Source organism: Homarus americanus, unplaced genomic scaffold (assembly GCF_018991925.1).
Source record: "Homarus americanus isolate GMGI-L3 unplaced genomic scaffold, GMGI_Hamer_2.0 scaffold4060, whole genome shotgun sequence".
In the NCBI taxonomy this organism is placed as follows: domain Eukaryota; kingdom Metazoa; phylum Arthropoda; class Malacostraca; order Decapoda; family Nephropidae; genus Homarus; species Homarus americanus.
This window is the reverse complement of record NW_024746161.1, coordinates 6,533,261-6,554,691: the sequence shown is the minus strand read 5'-3', so window position 1 is coordinate 6,554,691 and position 21,431 is coordinate 6,533,261. Positions and strand designations below refer to the sequence as shown.

Genomic DNA, 21,431 nt, shown 5'->3' with positions numbered 1-21,431 from the left:
CCTCAGTTTCTTTTATAAACTTTTATTTAGTGTAGGATCTTGAAAAGTGTGCCAGCATATAACGCAGAGTGGCTACACACAATATTTCTTTTGAATAAGTTTGAAGGACGTGTGTGTGTACTGTAGCATCAAGTATTTATGATGGTGGGAGAGTTGATGCCGGAGTGTTGGCGACATCTTGATGCTCAGCCTCACTATGAATATATATTATATTCTCGGCTGGAACAACTACCTGTACAGTATGTATACATGAGCTGAGTGAACCAGGAGCATGTTTCACGCACTTGGATACCTTGAGAGGAGGGCAGCTGCTGGACAGGTGGTGACGGTGGGTATGGTTACTGCCGGCAGGTGTACGCGTGTAACACCTGCCTCCTCTGCTCAATGCCCTTTACAGCTGCTTCACTCACAGTAGTACCACGGCTCTGCTCCTCCCCCACAGATGTAGTGTTTCTTTCATTGCACTCTTATTTGAACGAGTAAAAATGATGAATTAATTAAATAAACCATGCATTCTTAAAGAGAGAGAGAGAGAGAGGGAGGTTAAACGGTGGGGTGTAGAGGCCAGGTAGTGACGGGAGGACATTTAGCGGTAGATAGGTAGAGGTCATATCTATTTTGGGTAAGTTTTGGTGGTGGTGGTGGTGCGAGACGCTTATTGACACTAGAGGGCCAATATGTTGCTGGAAGGTGGTGGCCTTAGCGGTGCCCGGAGTCTTCATTACCAAGGCTCAGCCCTACTTTTACTCCATCCTTCCCTTCCTCATCCTGCCTCCTTTCCTCCCTCCATCCTGCCTCCCTCCTTCTCTTCTCTCATCACCCCCCCCCCCCTCCCAGTCATCTTCCACCACTCACACAACCATTTTCCAAACTTTTTCCCCAGCACACATTTCCTCTTTCCATCTTCTACCTCTCCTTCTCATTGGCCATTTACCTCATTCTCCCCGTCTCCTTCACTCCATCTCTCTCCCCTCCTGCCTCTTTCCGGCATCCCCTGGCCGCAGCTGCCCTGCAAGTAGCCTTGATGGGGAGCCGGTCAGATATTGCCGCAGCTGGCGAGGTTATGAAAAATGTAGTGGCAAGAAATACTGGAAAGTTGTGTTTGGTGACGTCTTAGCTCGCCATACCTGGTGTCGCAAGAGAGAGGGGAGGGAAAAGACGAGAGAGAAGAGAATTTGTGGAAAGTGAACAAGACGTATATATGGTTGGTGTGTGGGGACAGTAGAGGTGGGTCTCTCAGAGAAGATATTTAAGCTTGGTTTAGAATGTCACTGACTGCTATATGGTGTATTTATTAGATGATTATAACAATATTTGAAACAACTTTGGCGTAAGAGATTAGATAGTGAGGTGAACGAGCTGAACACTCGATTTGATAAAGCTTCCGTGTAAACACGTGTGGAGCGCTACCAGCTAGTGATTAATTCACCCCGGGATTGATGATATACCCCTGGCTTGTCTGAGGCGACTGTATTACCGGTAACCCACGTTAATAAGTAAGCAGTGGTGGATGTCGGTGTATTGTTAAATAATCAGAGGCAACACCGGACATTGTTATCATCCTACTGTAGGTATATTAAAGCCAACAAACGTCTGCCATAGTGAAGGATCAGAGGCGGGAAGACAGCAGTGAGGCAGAGGAGTATATTGCCTTGGCTCTGTGTTACAGCTCTGCGTATTAGGCGGAGCTCTTGGTGGCGCGGCACTCTGAGCTGTGAATGGGACACGGGGGAGGTGTGGTGGAAGTGTCACAAAGGAGTGGGTAGTGAGGCCCGGGGTGGTGAAGGTGGGGAGGAGGGGGTGAGGCAGAAGCTGTGGAAGAGCGGAAAAGAGGATTAGTTGAGAGATTCAGAAGGCTTGGCAGCATGGGAAGTTGGGCGTGTGGGCCACAAGTTAGGGGACGGTGCCGCCAAAAAGTTACCCCCCCCCCCACATAACTCAGCCTAACTCTCCAAATTGTGATCTATCATGTTCTCTGCGGGGATTGTTATGATGGTGAGCCACACCTGGGGAGATGGTGGGGGGTTGGTTGGTTGGGAGATGGTGGAGTGACAGGGTGTTAGGTGGTAAAGGGAGTGTTGGCCTGGGGTGGTAAAGGGAGGGAGGGAATGTTGGCCAGGGGTGGTAAAGGGAGGGAGTGTTGGATGATGGAGGAAAGGGGTGTGAGGCGGTAGATGGAGGAGGAGGAGGAAGATGAGTGGTAAATTTTTCAACAGGACTTGAGAGAATCACTTTGACCGAACTTAAAAAAGTTTATTCAGGCGGAATAAGTTAGTTGGTTATTTTGCCGACGCGCGTTATGAGATATCTGGAGCCGTGTGGAGAGATAGTGTCAAGTATATCCCACAGCTATTATTCCCCGGGGATACTGTGCAAGTTCTCTTCCTTATTTACTCTTCTGTAAATATCGCCACGCGGCACATGTAGTCAGGGCACAACGAGAGGGTAAATCCTGGCTGTATTTTTCGGTGTCGAGTTCATTGAAAAGTGTCTGGGTGGGAAGAGACGGGGGAAGGAGGGAGAGAGTAAATGGGTGAGTGAATAACTGATCGTGTGTGTGTGTGAGTTGAATGGGTGATGAGTGAATGAGTACATGGGTGGGAGAGTGAGTGAGTGAATCACTTCTGAGTAAGATGCTGCTGGTGTGGCTCGCCCTACCCAGTGTTCCACGAGTGTGGTTCACCCCCTCTCACCACCTTTCATGTGGTACCCAATTTGCGTAAATAAATATGCATGTGTTTTGACTTGCATAGCGAGGTGACGCACGAGGTTTTAATCAAAAGCTGTGTGGTGGGGGAGGAGGAGGGAGGTGTTTGTGTTTTTGTGTGTGAGTTGGTTTGGGGAGAGAGAAAGAGAGATAACGTATGTGAGTGGACTTACTAGATAATTGGAAAGAGAGAGAGTTAGCGTATGTGTGTGTGTTAGCGTATGTGAGAAGACTTGTTAAATAATCGGAGAGAGACAGAGGGCGCACGTGTTGTGGTACACATAGCGTGTGGCCCTACACTCCGGTGAACACACCTGGGGGACGTAGGTACATGATGCATGCAAATGAGTGAGTAATGTAAGCAGCAACAGCTGCGGTGGTGTTGGTTGGTGTGAGAGACTCTGTGTAGTGCGTCGTTCAAAGAGTCTGCAGGACAGTACAGTACACCGGGGTGAAAGAAAAACCTCCGCTCTTTCGGCGTGTTTTCTAATATGGCTTCCATAGTGTTTACTCGTAGATTACGGTACCAACCTTTCGTTTCCCGGAGCACCTCTCTAGCCCTCTCGTCTTTTCCTCAATCGAGAACTTGTGTATATTGTGAGTGTTAGGAGGAAGACATGCCGGAACCTCAGTGTTGGCTGGTCATTTATTTATTGTCTTATACGTGTTGATGTATTCTAATCGGATTGTTTTGAGAATACCTTTGTGTTTATTCTTGTGTTCAGCATGGTGCAGGTGTGGGTTGTCTCTAGTAGTAACTAATGTATACTTTGTCTTGTGTTACAGAGTGGCGTTTCGGCAGGCGAGACGGGGCCCCGTTTCGAGCCCCAAGTCGCCATGGTGTGCGCGGGCCACAACCACCAGTACCATGCCCAATACATGACTAAGACCGGACGATGGGTTACCGACGCCAACTCCAAGGTCACATGTCTGAAGGACAAGGTCGACATCCTCCGCTACTGCAAGCAGGTAAGTTCCTCCTCCTCCTGGTCTTGGAGGTTTCGTCATTCTGTTAGGTTATCATTCAAGATATAGTGTCTCAACCTTGCTCTCCTCTTCCTCCTTAAGGCATCTTCATTCTAGCTCCTTATTCCTCCTTGATACTGCTCCTGGAACTTCCTGAACTTCCGACATGTTACTGGACCTCCCTGGAACTTTTAGCCAGAAGGTAGTGAGTGGGGTGGGGGGGAGGTGTATGTCGTCGACCAGCGTACAACAGTGAGGTGGCAGCTGTGACGCCCAGTGAGATTCTTACCTTGGTTTATTCACCGTAAACTGAGGTAGATTATAGTTCAAAGAGCTGTTTCCACGACGCCGTTTTGGTTTTCGTCATCTTTAACTCGAACGCATTAGGAAGCTTCAAATACGTTGGATAAGGGTTGGGTGTAAACAGGATTGCCTTATATGGGTCACTTGGCTTGTTGCAGTTTCCTTCATTCGTATGTATTAAGTTACACATATATTGTTTGTTACACGATTATATACTGTTCTTTAAATAGTAACCATGTGTTCTTAGGGGAGGCAAACTATTATTAGAGTAATTGTAAACAAGCAGGAGAAGCCTCGTTAGTGTACAGACTGCTTATGAAAACAACGCCAACACGAGCACTCGGCAAAACCTGTCGTTCCATTCCATCCCCAGAGTCACGGGTGAGTGCGACGATATTGGAAACTTAACCTAACCTTACACAAGACGAACAGAAGGGCCTTAACTTCTTCCCGTTTTTTCTTTCCCTGTAATGGCGTTCTCTTAAGATACGACCCTATTATCTCTGAGGTCGATGGCGAGTGGGGGGGGAGGAGAGGAGAGGAGAACCTTGATTAAAATAGAGACAGCGGGTCTTTAAATTCTGGCGGGGATTAATGTCAAGGGGGTAGTAAAAAAAAATAAACAAAACAAAAATATAAAAATAACTTGTTAAATTTGAGTGAGTGAGTGAGTGAGAGAGAGAGAGATCAGGAGAAACAACACTTCCAATTCCTAGGTAAGGTGAGTCAAGTATAGGTGCCAGGTGTGTATTTTATCAGGTCACAAATGGCTTACTAATGACAGCAAGCAGCTTGTTACTACGGTGTTCATATCAACAGGTATATAACAGATGGTTTTAGTCAGTCAGTTAGCTAGTTAGTTGGAAAAAAAAGTAAATCTTAAAAGAAAAAATAACTTCTGAATTAAGGAAAGTACCGTATTTACCAAGAGCCAGGTGGATATAGAAAGTAATGAAAGCCAGTTGGATATTGAATTGAATTGAAACAGTTTATTTAGCCAGAAAAACAGATACAAAGTGGATAATAATAACAATATTAACATTGGTGAGCCAGTTGAGAACCTTAGCTCTCTTTTAGGCACCTGATATATACTATACATTTATCTCAAGGAAGTATTATGTAACATTTAGTAAAATCTGGAATAGTACAATAGCATGGTGGTAATAAGAACATCTCATAATGTTACCACGGTTATCACTTCAATATTTATTTATTTATTTATTTTTAAGTTTATTATTATTTTTTCATTTATATATACTGTACATAAATCACAGTGGAATTGAAAAACATAAGTATAATGGGGGAGCAGTACAACCTGGGTTGTACAGTAATAAGGTTGAACAAGAGGACAGAGCTATCAGGGTTATGTCTAGTTGGCAATTATGTTTATTGCAATGGTAATTACTTATCTACTTACATGATAATTTCCGATAAAACGGTTTTGATTGTAATTAAAGCCTGGTGGATATGATTTACAAAATGCAGAAATTAAATAGAGGGATACAAAAATAACTGAAAATTGACGAAGACGAAGAGGGTAGACAGAGTGGGAGGAGGATGAAGGAGAGGGGAGGGAGGATGAAAGCGGGAGAGGAGGGGGAGATGGGAGAGAGGGGGAGAGGATGAAGGAGGAGGGAGAGGGAGGATGAAGAAGGGAGATGAGAGGAGGAAGGGAGGAGGAGGGGGAAGGGGGGGAAGACGGCCAAAAGGATATTAAAGTTTGGGGGGGAGGAAGAATTTCAATTAGCATCATCTCACCTCAGGCTTGTGATAGATCTCCCCTTCCCTTCCTGCTAGTCTCCGCTCTCCTTTTCTCCCTCTGCTTGCCCCCCTTTCTGTCTCCCTTTCCTCCCTTCTCTTCTTCTCTCCCCTCCCCTCCTGTTATCATTTGCCTGCCCTTTTCCCCCCCACCTCCCTCCTCCCCCACCTCCCCTCCTCCCCACCTCCCTCCTCCCCACCTCCCTCCTCCCCCACCTCCTCCCACCTCCCTCCCTCCCCACCTCCTCACCTCCCTCCTCCTCTACCTCCCTCCTCCTCCTCCTCCTCCCTCCCTCCACCTCCCTCCTCCTCCACCTCCTCCTCCTCCTCCTCCTCCCTCCCTCCTCCTCCACCTCCCCTCCTCCTCCACCTCCTCCCTCCTCCTCCTCCCCACCTCCTCCTCCCTCACCTCCTTCCTTCCCCCACCTCCCACCTCCCTCCTCCTCACCTCCCTCCTCCCCCCCTCCCTCCTCCTCCTCCCTCCTCCTCCCCACCCCTCCTCCCCCACCTCCCTCCTCCCCCCTCCCTCCCCTCCCCACCTCCCTCCCTCCTCCACCTCCCCTCCTCCTCCCTCCTCCCCCTCTCCCTCCTCTACCTCCCTCTCCTCTCCACCTCCCTCCTCCTCTACCTCCCTCCTCCCCAGACCAGCGAGCCAATTTTCCCCCGGAAGACGAACGAAGATTAAGAATGATAAGCAAATCCTCCACACTTTAATATATCCTCCTCCTCCTCCTCCTCCCCCCCTCCTCCCCCTCCTCCCTCCTCCTCCCCTCCCTCCTCCCTCCCCCTCCTCCTCCTCCCTCCTCCTCCTCCTCCTCCTCCTCCTCCTCCTCCCTCCTTCCTCCTCCTCCTCCTCCTCCTCCCTCCTCCTCCTCCTCCCCTCCTCCTCCTCCCCTCCTCCTCCTCCTCCTCCTCCCTCCTCCCCTCCTCCTCCTCCCTCCTCCTCCTCCTCCTCCCTCCTCCTCTCCTCCTCCTCCTCCTCCTCCTCCTCCTCCTCCTCCTCCTCCTCCTCCTCCTCCTCCTCCTCCTCCTCCTCCTCCTCCCCTCCCTCTTCGCTGCTTGTTTTTCCGGCTGATGACCTGACCAGAATATTCCACTCAGCATCCTTGAAGGTCACGTGGGGAAAGAGGGGGCAGGGGGGGCTTACAGAACGTCACCAGGCTGTATACAGAGGTCATTGGGGGGGGGGTGACAATGGTGACGACGACTTTATTGACGGAATCCCCGAAATTGATCATAACAAACGCGTGTGTGGTCACAGACCAGAGGGGTCGACATAAAATGTCACAGGTTGATGGCAGATTTTTATAAGAAAATAGTAATAATAATAATTATGATTATTATTATTATTATTATTGGTATTATTTATGGACACGTAGAGTGGGTAGTCGTACAGCGGGAAGGTCGTACAGCGTGGAGGTCGTAAGGGGTGGAAGATGGCACGGAGTGAAGGTTGTAGAGCTTGAATGTCATGCGGTGGAGGATTGTTAGTCGTTGAAGGTTTCATGCCCCGGTAGCTAAATGGGGTGGTGGGAGAAGGCGAGGCAGTGGGGGGGGTGAGGAGAGGGGCAGTGGTGGGAGAGGAGAGGGCAGGGGGTGGGGAGAGTGAGGAGAGGGGTGGGGCAGTGGTGGGAGGAGGAGAGGTCAGGGCAGTGTGGTGGGAGGTGGGGAGAGGTCAGGGCAGTGGTGGGAGAGGAGGAGAGGGGAGGGAGGTGGTGGGGAGTGATGGAAGGGGCGGGGCAGTGGAGAGTGAGGGAGAGGTCAGGGAGGGCAGGGTGGGAGAGGAGTGAGGCAGGGGCAGTGGTGGGAGAGTGAGGAGAGAGGTCAGTGAGTGGTGAGGAGTCAGGAGTGGTGGGAGGAGTGGAGAGGGCGGGGCAGTGGTGGGAGAGTGATGGAGAGGCAGGGGGCAGTGGTGGGAGAGGAGGGAGAGGTCAGGGCAGTGGTGGGAGAGGTGGAGAGGCGGGGCAGGGTGGGGGAGAGGGCGGGGGCAGTGGGGGAGAGGAGGAGAGAGGCAGGGGTGGGGCAGTGGTGGGAGAGTGAGGGAGAGGGCAGGGCAGTGGCGGGAGAGTGAGGGAGAGGTCAGGGCAGTGGTGGGAGAGGAGGAGAGCGGGACAGTGGTGGAGAGGTGAGAGGCGGGCAGGCAGTGGTGAGGAGTGAGTGGCGGGCAGGAGCGGGGCAGTGGTGGGAGAGGAGTGAGAGGCGGGGCAGGGCAGTGGTGAGGGAGTGAGTGGCGGGGCGGGGCGGGGCGGGGCAGTGGTGGGAGAGTGTAGTGAGAGTGGTCGGGGTGGTGTACGTTGTGTGGCTTGCGGCAGTTCTTCTTTACTGGAGCCAGAACTTCCTTGTATGGCTATTGATCCACCAGACTGTTGCTATTCGCGTCCCCTTAAGGTCAACGACGTGTGTCCGTCCGTCAGAGAGACCGACCGATGATGGCGGTGTTTGCTTGACGATGACTACCATGAGGGGGAACGTCCTGGGCCTGAGAATACACTAGAAAAAATTATGACCACAGCGTTTATGTTATGTTTCCGGAGGTCGCGATTTTTGTTTTATGTATTATTATGACGTGAGAGGATTGTAATTATAAACAATTCTAAACTCCTAGGACGGAGGGTGTTGGGTGAAATATACAACCGGTATTGTATTGCATTTTGTGACGAGATCACTCGGTGTGAAGTACGTATGTGTAAAATTGTTCTCCGGGCTTTTTCTTCTCGATTCGTGTATCATTAAACGGAGGAGTTTTTGCGAAGCTGTTTTTATTTCTTTTGATATAATGGATCGTAAATTGAGTCAAGTTGTTTTGTGTTTGGTGTCTCTACCTTCATGTTTCTGGCGAGTAAATATTGAGTGTGAGGTTGGTCGTCTTACGGGGAGGGCCATGTGCCGACCAGATGACGTAAGGGAGGGGCGGACCCGGTGGTTGGTGTAATCTGGCCGCCAGACAAACTTACACTTGGCTGTGAAGGTCGTGTGAGAGGACGTCGCTTGGTTCTTTGTGTGGAGGGGCGCACGCTGCTCCTCAACTGTGCTTTGCTTAGGCGTTGGAATCTGTCGTCTTAACTCTGCCTCTGTGACAACCAGGTGGCAGCTGCTCTCCAAGCCTCCCACCCAACATTTTCAAATTATGTCCTTCCGTACATCCATGGCTGCGGCTCCTTAGCTCTCCATAAACTTAATGGATTTAATCTTATTTTAACGTGAAAGTGTAGAACAAGAGAGAGCTTTTTCTTTGGGTTTGTTAGCCAGTCATTAGCGTCTGGGAAATAAACCATATCTTGTGGCTGTCTTCCAGGTATACCGTACGTCACCCACTCCTCTCTCTTGTCCTTTATGTAATCGTTATTGGAGTGTTTAGTAGAACACTTACCATCTTACCAATAATACTAGGTGGTGGAAATGCGTGGACAATTTATTTTGTTCCGGTGGCGTCCTGAATCGTGACCAATTATGGTGTGACTTAATATTAAGGGTCTTCATGATGAGAAATAGATCTGATTAGTTTTTGAGTGGCCCCTCTTGCATATTAATTAGGTAATTAGCTTAATTAGGCGTAGTACGTCCGGCCGTGTGGTGGCGGGTCTGGAAGGAGAGTCACGTGTGTTGGTCCTCCTGTAGTCAATCTTTACTAAATGTCATTTTTCATGATTTCTTATATTGATATAATTCCCCTTCATTCTATCTCATGTTTGATATTTTATTTATATCTCCGTTATACACCCTCAGTTGTTCACAGCAAAATATTAACACGTGCTCTCGTACAAAGATCTTGGCTAGAGAGAGAGAGAGAGAGAGAGAGAGCTGTATGACCATTTGAGAGGTCTCCTTGGCACCACACTTCCTGCTACTTATATTGACATGGTTTGTAAATAGTCTTGGTATCAATATATTTCTATTATCTGTTCTTTAGTACCGATAATTTGTCGTCAGTTCCAGGTAATGTTTGATAATAGATTCAAGTGTAATGTGTCATGGATAGTGAGCGCGCGTGTGTGTGTGTAGTGTGAAGCATAAAGATATAATCCCACGTGCAGGATATATATATGTGTGTGTGTTGAGCGAGGGTGAGAAAACCAGCACCTATCCCCACGCAGGAGCCGACAGTGTAAACAGTGTCCAGCCATGTGTAAACAGGTGTGCGACAACTCCCTGTGTACAGTGTCGACCCACCACGCGAAATATATGGTTGTGGGAGCCGGAGTCAGTTTCCCGGGTTAAAGGATGAGTTGTTTGTATAGTTACTGCCCGGAAGAACCTCAGGTCAGGGCCAGATATTTTTGGTGCCTCGTGCTGGTGGTTGTGTGGCAATCATTCAGTGTTGATACGAGGGCCGTTTATCTGCCCTTTACGGTTAAGATTTTGGACCATTGCTGTATGTTTATCCGTCATTATAGTTGACTATCGTTACCCCTCTATCTCTCTCTTTCTCTGATATGCGAAGGTAAAAATAATCTTGCTAATAACACGGATATACTCGAGTTGAAGTGCGTTTGTTGTGGTTGCCAAGTGATGGAGTGCGGGAATGTTAGGCTGGATGTTGAGGGGTCACAGATGGTAGTGTCCAGCTCTATATACGTGGTGTCGTCTTCGCCACGACCCCAAGTTAACAGATCTCAGTGCAGGTTTGACGTGGTGTAGCTTAGATTGGGTCCACTTAGATGCGTTTTCCTGACTTAGCCTATATTAGAGGAACATGTTGACTAGAGTAGAAAATATAGAATAATCTCTTTGATATTTTCTCTGCGTATTTTTCCCCCTCAGTTCCGTTTCTAGTAAAGCAAAGTTCGTCTGGTAATTTTTTTTTCTGTGTCCATTCAAGGATTTAGGATTTTCCCCTTTTGTCAATATATTTCTTTCATGTTTTGAGTGAATAAACAAGTTTCTAAATCCTAGTCCATGTTTCCAGCGTTGGGAAGTGTGTGTAGCAAGTGGTGTAGGCGTATCCTGTCCCGGGAGTGTATTTTTAACTGGGTTTGTTAAGTCAGTGATGCGGTGTGTGTGTGTTGGGAACCGGTGTTTACATTTCAGGCAAGACACACCACCGCTTGTTGTTTCCACCACTGCTGTAAAGAATGACGAATGGCAGGGTATAGGACGGGTTCGGGTGGGGGGGGGGGCTTAATCAGAGAATTTCACGCCTCATCTAGACCAAGGGAGTCGAGATTGAGGACGGGTGTGAAGCAGGCAGAATTGAGCACAATAGAGGAGGTTATTGCCGGCTCCCTATTCTTCCTCCCACGGCAATATATGAGACTTGTCACCCCCAGCGGCGTCATCTGTCCCGGGGAGAGGGAGAGTAAGGGCGTGATAACATCTTGCGCCGGAGTGAGAGTCCGTCCTCACATGCGACCTTCCCTCCCTCTCTCACCTTTTCACCGGCATTGTAGGTAATCCTGTCTCCTGGGAATCATGATAACGTTGTTGGTCGGTCTGAGGAACGCATGGCGGTGTATAGCAGTCATGGTGCCCTGGCTGGAGCTCTTTGTTCATTGGGTGTCAACCTGGGGTGTAATTAACAGTATTCCCTTTAGCTGTGACACTAATAATACCGTATATAATCATTGTATTGGTAATAATAATATATTGACCAAGTGTATCATCGTGAATGTTTACCTGATATAAATATGTTCGTTGACTGGGTCGAATTATTACTGTTTGCCATTGTTGCCTCCGTACACTGTTTACGTTACAGACTGAAGTAGTGTGAACCTGTGTCATAATAAATAAATATTTGTCTGTCTGTGTATTCATCTCTCTCTAGTTCAGGCCATAATCCTCTGAACTGTGAGGCGCTGTATTAAGTTATTTGTGCCGGCCTCTAGTATTAGCTAAGGAATTTATGGGAAGCGGTATATTGTTGAACACGGCCTCTGCTTCCTCTATTTATGAGTGCCTAAACCATACGAGTGTGTGCGCGTGCCCGCCTCTGTGTGTGTGTCTGTGTTGGGGGGCAGTAAAGTGCATGTTGAATTTGTTGGTATAGTGGATGTAAGTTGACGTGGTGGATGAGGTGGACTTCCAGCTGGAGTTTATTTACAGGTCAACACTTCAAGTGACTGTAAACACACTAATGGCGTGTATCCCCCTAGTGTGCCCAGGGGTGTGTGTTGACGATGTGGTTATAGGCGAGGCACGGTGTGGGTTACCGCTTGGGTTGGTCGTGGGGGAGAAGGAAGGCTGGTTTATGTTTCCCTTGATGGGTAAGTGGAGTGAGAGGGGAGGGGAGAGGAAATCTTCACCAAGTCAACTATCCACTGCTGTTCAAGATGGGTCACTTTAGCGTGTAGAACGACAGTTGAATGGGTTGTTTGGTTGTGTCTGCTATTGCAACACCAGGGTGAGGGTCCACCTTTTAGGATACTGGGGTTGGTTGTGTTTTGAGTACTCCGGTGGGTGCCAGATACTGTGGAAGATCACATGTCGCTCTGGGCGTCTCTCTTGTTGTTGTTGTTGTTGTATATTACTGTAGGTTAGTCATACCAGGAAGTAACAGAAATGGCACGTGACAAGTTGCCGCATATTGAAATTGAAACCATATATTTAACCAGAATGTTTCAGATATAAAATGAACTAGTGATATTAATAATAATAATAATATTATTATTATTGTTATTATTATTATTATTATTATTATTATTATTATTATTATTATTATTATTGACGTACCCGAGTGCTCCTGGGAACATAGTGTATATTTCTTGTTAACATGATAGAACGTTTTGCCATTTTCTCTGCTCTATTTTGTAAACTTTCTACGTCTTACAAGTTTTAAAAACATCTTTGAAAACTTCCATGCCTCCACTGTAGCTAATTAGAGAATCTTTTAAGCGTGTTTTGGGACAAATTTTTACATACGTTGATTTAAGAGATTTTAGATACAAGCTCGTGTGTGTGTGTGTGTGCATAAATATTTTAATTAATATTTTAAACTCGACATATTTCATAGGTATGGCTTTTTTCATATACCTAGATGGCGTTGCTGGTGGTAATTAAATAGTTCCCGTAATCGTGTTTGGCCCTTCGGTGGATGGACCCACTTCCAGGCTGCCTTTGAAACCACTGCTGAACGACCCCTTTTGAGTCTGAGGCACAATGTAAACAGAGCGGGTCTTACACGACTCTTTCTCGGGGTTTGCGGACACTTTAGCACCCATTAAGTCGACCACCTTGACGTAGAACAGACAGATAATGAACGAGGGTGTGTGTGGGGGGGGATGAAGGTGTACCATTACGCAAAACAGGCTGTGTAATGGGATCCCGGCCCTGACCAAATACCCAGGGCCCGTCCCTCCCTCCTTCCCTCCCTGCCGGCTGTTTCCTTCCCATACCATTCCCCGTCTTTAAGCTGTCACTGTATTTCCTTCTTTTCTCCACTTCCTCTTTGTCTCGTCCTCCTACTTCTCCTCCTTTCTCGTCTTCTCATTCCCTCCCAGGTGTTGTCTTGTCTGTGTTGACAGGGGTACTAGGGTCTCCAGATTCCACCGCGTCTATATGGATGTGTACGACCCTCCTCTTCGTCTTCCGCTTTCCCTCCTCTCAGTGTTACCGTTGCTGTCGTCATCCGCAGTGTTGGGAATGTGAGCGCCCCGACGATCATTATCCTGTCTCCCGCGCCCCCCATCACCTGCTGTTCACCCACCAGATGGAGAAGCAGCAGCAGGAGTGGGGGCGGCGGCGGCGCGGGTGGGGTGAGGTCCAGGGAATGCTCACTGGCTGTTCCTGTCGCGGGTAGAGAGGCTATAGAGTGTTGTTGTTGCCGGGGTAAATGGTTCGCGCGTGTGTGTGTGTGTGTCCAGTGGGGGGAGTTAGTTAACTGTGAAGGAACGTTAAATCTAGTGTTAGGTACGGATGGATAGACATTACGATGGAGGGGGGATGGATAGGGTATAGTCCACGGGGAAGATTGTTCGTGTGTGGTGGCGGGGACAGATATAGTTCTTCCTAACTCTGCCTCAATGTTGTTTACTTTGTGGAGCTTTTTTTTTCCCCCAGATTAAATAAACCATTTAAATTTCAATACAAGGGGAAGTGGTGGGTCGAATACATAGTTGACACAGGATAAAGGCTCAATCGTGAGAGAAACTGTGATATATATATATATATATATCTCTCTCTCTTTGAAGCCAGATTAACCTACATATAGTCTTTGTAAAAAAAAAAGAGAGAAGGAACCGACACATCAGGGTGTTGGGGCGTCATTAACCTGCAGTTCAGTGTACCTGTGTATGTGGTATTACAGGTGTTACATTTAGTCATACAGGTGTACACAACATCTTCTTTGACACACATTCATATATAAAAGTGTCTACACAAGTCTCACACGATGCCACATCTATTTATATCAAAGATTTTACAATATATTAACCAGGCGCCTTAATTTTTTTTTATACTGTGGTGATGATATTGATTCAACGAGCTCTTCCTCACCTTACATAATCCCTAATAAGGCATAATGGTATGTAAATTGGAACGTCAAAAGAATATCCTCCTCGTTATCCTAATCACCTGTATGACGTAAATCCAACTTTGATATCTTTTTTTCTTCTCATATTGATGTGTGTGTGTGTGTGTGTGTGTGTGTGTGTGTGTGTGTGTGTAAGGAATCAGTGGCCCGTGGGATGGATGGTGATGTCTGTGTGTGTATAGTTGTCCCAGTGGGGTGGTAATTGTCTGGTTACCTGAGAGAGAGAGAGAGAGAGAGAGAGAGAGAGAGTTCACGCTGGTTAATGTAGAGGAAGGGGTGAGTTAGCTACCTGGGCGTGTTTTCAAGCTTGTTCAGGTGTGTAGTGTCGAATGCATCTAGCTATTGTGTGGGTGTTATTGTGGTTTGTGTTGTGTATTTTGGGGAGTTTTGGTGTGGGTGTGGGGGGGGGTGATTGTGTGGCGGTAAGGTATTCCTGCTTCTTCGTGTTGTTTACGATATTTTATGGTGATTATTGTGATGGGGTCTCTCTCTCTCTCTCTCTCTCTCTCTCTCTCTCTCTCTCTCTCTTTCTCTCTTTCCCTGGGTTACTCCTCGGTGGTCAAAGCCGTGCGTGGGTAGGATGGTGTCAGGTGTCAGCGTGGCTACAACACTTGACAGGTCTCATGCCTCTACGATAGTGTTGTCTACCAGTGATGGATGAGTGGATGGACTGTTGGGTGAGTGGGTGGATGGATGGATTTTTGAGTGACTGGTTAGATGGACGTATCGGTGGGTCACGAAATGGATGGTGTGTGTGTGTGTGTGTCTGTCCGTCCGTCCGTCCGTCCGTCCGTCCGTCCGTCCTACAGGTTCTTACCGGAGCGTAGAACGTGTTTTTGATAACTTTTTTGTAGGATCAATTAACTCTCCTTGGGTATATCATCATTATCATACTCGAGGAGGGAGGTCATCGTATTGAAATGGTTAAGGCATCATACTCAATGGATTAAGTAATCGTAGTCAAAGGGTAAATGTATCTTCATGAGTTAAGTTATTCTAGAGCTCAAGTCATCATCATTGGGAAAGTCATTATACTCATGTGGTCGGCATCGTACTGAAGGGGAAAAACACACACACACACACACATACACACACACACACTTCCGTTTCGCCTGATAAAATGATTTGTGTGTTGTGGTATCGTTATTGTCTTGGTGTATGTGGTGATATTGTCACTCGTCGCGTCTACTTACCTCCCGGGGTTGAAATGTCACTAAAAAAACATTACGCTGGCCTTCCAAATCAATCTCTCTCTCTCTCCCTCTCTCCTGTGACCTTCATTATACATGCCTTGGTAGAGCTAATCATTAAGTATCCTCGTATGCATAATATCCCTCCCTCATACGTTCAGGTTCGTCTGTGAGAGCTGGGTTTAATGTGTGTGAGGTCGTGTTCGTCATTAGAGTAAGGACGAGTTGCTTTAGTTGACCTCCTCCTCCTGCACCAAGACACCTGGCTGGGCGTGTTCTCAGGTGGGCTGGTGCAAACAAAGCGCTTCCAAAGTGTTACAGATGCTTCCTCGCGGCATTGTTCAAATCCGATCACAATCTTCCTCGTGTGTGTGTGTGTGTGTGTGTGTGTGTGTTGTGTGTGTGTGTGTGTGTGTGAGAGATCCCTATTGCCTAGCCAAACTCCCTCTGTTCACATCAGCAGCTGCCCGCTAAACCTCCTCTGCTCCATACTGGTTTGCCAATCCCCACCTCCCTTTGTCTTCCTCTTCCTTCTTCCAACCTTTGCTTGCTCTATTCCTATCCCTCCCTATTTCTCTTTTGTCGTCCCACGCTTTTCTTCCCCTCCCTCCTTCCTCCCCTTTCCCTTCCCTCCTTCCTCCCTCCCGTTTTTCCCTCGTTCCACTTCATTCACTCTCATTGCTCTCTTTCCTTCCTCTCCTGTTCCCCCTTTATCCTCCTCTTTCCTCTCCTCCTCCTCCCCCTCCGTCATGCTCCCTCACTCCACAACCCTCTTCTATCGTCCCTCTCTTTCCTCCCTTCTTTTCCATGCTATTTATCTTATTTTCCTCTTCATTAATCCCCCCCTCCTTCCCTCCTTCCCAGTTTCCCATTGATCGTGTGACCTGGTTCCCTCGTATCTTATTCTCGGATCTGAATCGTCTTTATTTTATTGTAATTTTCTCGTTCCATTTTTTAATTTTTTTTAACCCTCGCCGTGTTTAGTGTCTGTCTGTCTACTGTGTTTTGCTATTTTTCTACTGTTCATTCTCTCACCCTTTTCACTATTTTATCTCTCCTCTGTTTTTGTCTCTTCGCGGTTTTATCTTTTTTTGTTTTTTGTTTTTTTGCTCTCTCTCTCTCTCTCTCTCTCTCTCTCTCTCGTCACCACAATTTTGCCTTGTTTGCTTTTTTGTTTTTTGTCTTTTTCGCAACATCTTGTATACACTTCCCCCCCCCTCCCTTCACCCGCTGTAGTGTTATCAGGGCCGTGTGGGGTTATGAGATTAGAATTAACATGTAAAATGGGGAGGTAGTGGTGTGAGGACGTGGTGGTGGGGGACGTGGTGGTGGTGTGGGGACGTGGTGGTGGTGTGTGTGGTGGTGTGGGGGACGTGGTGGTGTGTGAGGGACGTGGTGGTGGTGGTGTGTGGGGACGTGGTGGTGGTGGTGGGGGGATGGTGGTGGTGGGGACGTGGTGGTGGTGTGGGGGACGTGGTGTGTGTGGGGACGTGGTGGTGGTGTGGGGGGGACGTGGTGGTGTGAGGGGACGTGGTGGTGGTGGTGTGGGGGACGTGGTGGTGGTGGTGTGGGGGACGTGGTGGTGGTGAGGGACGTGGTGGTGGTGTGGGGGACGTGGTGGTGTGTGAGGGGACGTGGTGGTGGTGGTGTGGGGGGACGTGGTGGTGATGGTGGTGCGAGGGGTGTGTGTGGTGCTTGAAGGGGGGGTGAGGGTAGAGAGAGAGTTATGAATCTTGTGTTATGATCCGATTCTCATGAATAGGAACTAGGTTACAGGGAGGGAGGTTACAGTCTTTTTCCTTTGTTTTTGTTGTTGTTGGGGTGACAGAGTAGTGAAGGCCAGCATCAGGTACAGAGCCCCCCCTCCCTTTCACCTCCACTCCCCCCCCCCCCCCCCCCCCCCCCCCCCCCCTCCCTCACCCCCCCACCCCCTCCACCACCCCACCTCCACTCCACCTCCCCTCCACCCCCACCCCACCTCCACTCCACCCCCACCCCACCTCGTTAAAATCGAGTTAGCCGTGTACCCCCCACCGAGCGTTGCAAACGGCGTGAGGCATCCCCATTTGTGATATGGTTACGCTGTGGAAACTACTGTGCCATAGTGGCCATAATGTTACATTGTGGGCATTACTGGCGCCTGTACTGTCGTTTCTGGGGTGAATTATGTAGATTTGCCGTCGGGAAATGGCGCGAATGTTGATGATAAAGCGGTGAAATCATCTCAAAATTGGACTAATACAATACATGCGGGAAATGGCAGATGTTGATGGTAAGAATTGAAATCGTCTTAAAACCCCCGACTCATACAGGATAGTTACCAATTGTTCGTGGTTGGGATTATTTTTGTTTGTACGTAGTTGTGATTTGTTTTGTTTGGATTTGGTTGTGATTAGCTGTGAATGTGAACACTTGGGGGCTGCAGGGTTGTAAGCAGTGATGGACGGGACACGGGAAGAGATGAGGAGGCGGATTGGGGGGGTGAGGTTGGGCCAGTACATAATGAGTCAACTTAACTCCGGTAATGTTAGACGCGCGTGGTGATCCAGTTGTTGTGGGGTCTCTCTCTCTCTCTCTCTCTCTCTCTCTCGTTCGTTCGTTCGTTCGTTACATGACCCACCACCACCTCCTCCCTGGTCATATTTGTACCCACACTGCTCTTGGTCTTCTCAGTATAACTTACACACACACACACACACACACTTCATGGTAATGCAGCTATTGTTTTAACTCTTTTTGCAAGTTTTTATTTTATTGTTGACCAGAGAATAGTCAGTGGGTGGGAGAGTATTGGACTGAGGTGAGCTGTAGCGTCCAGTGTTATGACTACTAGTGTTCGCCTCCACAAACTGCTGCTGGTTCGTGTTGGCCGTCCTCGTCCAACGCGTCTCAGGGATAGGCAACATTCGTCTCCCGTTTTAGCATTGAGGCATTGATAATTAATTCATGTGGGACATTTATGAGTATGGAAATTAGGTGTGATAAAGGTGGCGAAAGAGTTAAAAGGCGTCGCAGTTGGCTGTGTCAAGCTGTATTAGGATTTAGGGGGTGGCCGTCGTCAGTGGTCAACTACAGTTTGGCGGTCGACTGAGTTGATGTTCGCTACCCTGGATCGATGGCTCCACCGCTGTCACCCCTTCTGCTCCTCCTCCTCTTCTTCCTGCTGCGGCTGGTGTCCAAATCTTTGACGAGAGAGTGAGTGAAGCGACACACATCCTGTGATATAAAAGAGAAAAGTTGAGAAGCAGCAACTGGCGGGGTGGAAATTTAAGTTGGGTTCGGCGACCGGCAACCCCTCCCCCCGTATCACGGCTCGTCCCCCCCCACCCACCCACCCACCCACCCACTCGTCTGATATCAAGTCATAAGTCGTCCCCGGGGTCACGTACGAGGACGCAAACTTTTAAATGAAAGGGGAAGTTTTAGTGGAGGGGAGAAAGGTGAAGAAAGGGAAGAGAAAAATTAAGAGGTGAAAAAGAATGAGAGGTGAGGGAGGAAGAGTGGCAGAAAGGGGTGATAAAGAGCGCGGGTGTGCATGATGACAGGCGGTCGTTTCATCTACCTGTTGCATGAGCGTGGCAGCCTCCGTGTTGCACTGGCGGGAGGTGCTCGCTCGTGTTGCATCACCTGTCGCCCCCGGCACCCTTCCCTCACCTCGGTGGGATCCGCCATCCCTCTCCTCCTCTCTCTCCCTGTCGCAGTTGTCCACCGCGCCGGCCCCGCCATCCAGCCTCAGTGAGGGGCGGCGCACCCGGTTAATTTCCTCTCCAGTGTACTTGATTGGCCGCTGCTGACCCAGTTCAACACCCCCCCCAATCCTCCCTCTACCATCTCTCATCTTCACCCGCCATCTTTCTCCTCTCTCCTTCCATATCTCTCTCCTCTCCCATCTTCTCTTCCCTTCATCTCTCTTCTCCCCCTCTATCTCTCTCCTCCACTTGCTTAACTTTGACATTTCTGGGACTAACTCTCACGAAGGGCACAGCAGAAGGGGAGAGAGGGAGGGCAGGAGAAGAGTTAGATCAAAGGGTAGTAGGAGTAAAGGGGTGGGAACAAGAAAGAATAGGGGGGGGCAGGAATGGGAGTATGGAAGGACAAGGTGAGTGGGAGGGAAGGAACAAGGGGATGTAGGGAGTGGATAGGGAGTAAAGGAAGGCGGGAGAGGTAGAGATGATAGGAGCAAGAAAGGGCACAAGAAGAGGTGGGAAGGGTAGGAGAAGACGTGGGAGAGGTAGGTGGGTTAGGAGCAAGGGAGGGAAAGATGGCAAGAGGTGGGGGGGGGGCGAGTGCCGGCAGTCTTATCAGTGTGGTGGTAGAGGTGGCAACAGGTGTACCATCCTGACACAGGAAATGTCAGCCGTGAGGCGGGAGAACCAGGAGGTAGGGGGCAGGGCAGGGCAGGGCAGGGCAGGAGGTGAACCTTGTGCTGGTAGTGTCAGGTTCCCCCTAGAATTGCCTGACGGTGTAGCAGCTCCGATGTTCTGAATAAGTTATTATTTTCTTCTCTGCTGGAGTTGTGTAATCATTTTAACTGGGTTGTAAGGAGAGCTTCACTTCATCACCAGCTGGTCAGCTAGTATATCCATCATCACGAACTGTTAAATTCTCTGTTATTAAAGTGTTGTTCGCTAACCAAGAAATACAGTTTGTGTTGATCTAATAGTTTACACCCACATGTTACCATTTCTCCGTGTTTTGTTACATGAAAGTTATTGTTCATTTCTGGGACCATTAGCAGATATATTTTTCGTAAACTTGTTAAATACAATGTACTGTATATGTGATATACTTCACAAGCCTCGCACATTTTTAAAAAGACCCAACGTTTAGTGCTCACCTTACAAAGTATTACACATTTAATATATCCACTTTCTTTTTTAATAAATGCTCATTCGGACATACTGTACATGTACGCGAAAAGAATTTGTTTTTATCCTTACTCCGTGCCCCACACACACACACACACACACACTCACACTCACACACACACACACACACTCACACACACACACTCACAAACTCACACACACACACTAATAATATGTTTAATTTAATAATGACCCGACGTTAGCCTAGACCAGCACCCGGTGAGCGTCGAAAGGAGGGGTAATCTGCATATTAATAAAGACATTTGTGTGTTGCATCTGGAGTGGTGCGGCGCAGGGCAGCCTCCCCACACCTCTTAACTCTACCCCTGACGGTAGCTAATAGTCATGTCCCTCCCTGTTGATGAGTTCTTGACACCACCAGTTGATGAGTCAGGATTTTAACAGTACCATTCAAACAATTACTTCGTTTTAGTCTGTGCTGTGGGGTGGGATTATTGCCCCCCCCCCCCTTGGAAGATGTTTTACAGGTGATACTTTTGTAGTGATGTTAATAATTATAGTGATGTTACTGGTGATGTGTTATTAGTAGTGATGACTTATGCCAGTGAAGTTGGTGGCCTGCCTTTGTAAATGAAAGACAGTCTAATGCCCCTGAAGTACCCTATGCACGCACAGTTCGGCCTGTCATTTTTACTGCAAAATTTGGGTTGTACAGTCCAGTGTGTGTGTGTGTGGTGAAGGGGGGGGGGGGAGAGGGCTGGCGCGCTGGTCTTGTTTTAGTTGTGGCCGTCAATTACTCCTTCCGTAGTGAAGTTCAAATTGTTCTGCGGGTTTTAGGTATGATCTTACTCGATGCTTGCAAGGAATCTTAGTGTACAGTAGCTGTTAGTCTTTCATGAGGTTCTATTGATTCCTGTATGCAGGTATACTATTGGTTGATTAGGAGCTCTACCACTGACATCGACTTCAAGTATGTTTCTTGGTCAATTCGAAGATGGTTGGACCAATCACCACTCTCCAATCTTAGGTCTGGCAACAGGCTGGTATGATAACATTTGTCTCTTCAGTAACCAGTCTTCAGACCATTTCTCAATGTAGCGTCACTTCACCTTTTCCAACACCATGCATCATCATCTGTAATACTCAGTTATATTATTTCAATGTCTTTGGGAGCGAGCGGAGTGGTCACGGGTGTCCTCTCGCTACGGTGCCCC

General features: G+C 48.2%; 1 protein-coding gene across 1 annotated transcript in view; it reads left to right on the top strand.

The window, feature by feature from the left end:
* Positions 1–21,431, top strand: part of LOC121879119 (amyloid-beta-like protein) — a 132,444-nt gene that overhangs the window by 65,070 nt on the left and 45,943 nt on the right. The window contains exon 2 of the mRNA XM_042385692.1: positions 3,494–3,676. Coding sequence (XP_042241626.1) covers positions 3,494–3,676 — 183 coding nt within the window. The remainder of the gene's footprint in view (positions 1–3,493; positions 3,677–21,431) is intronic.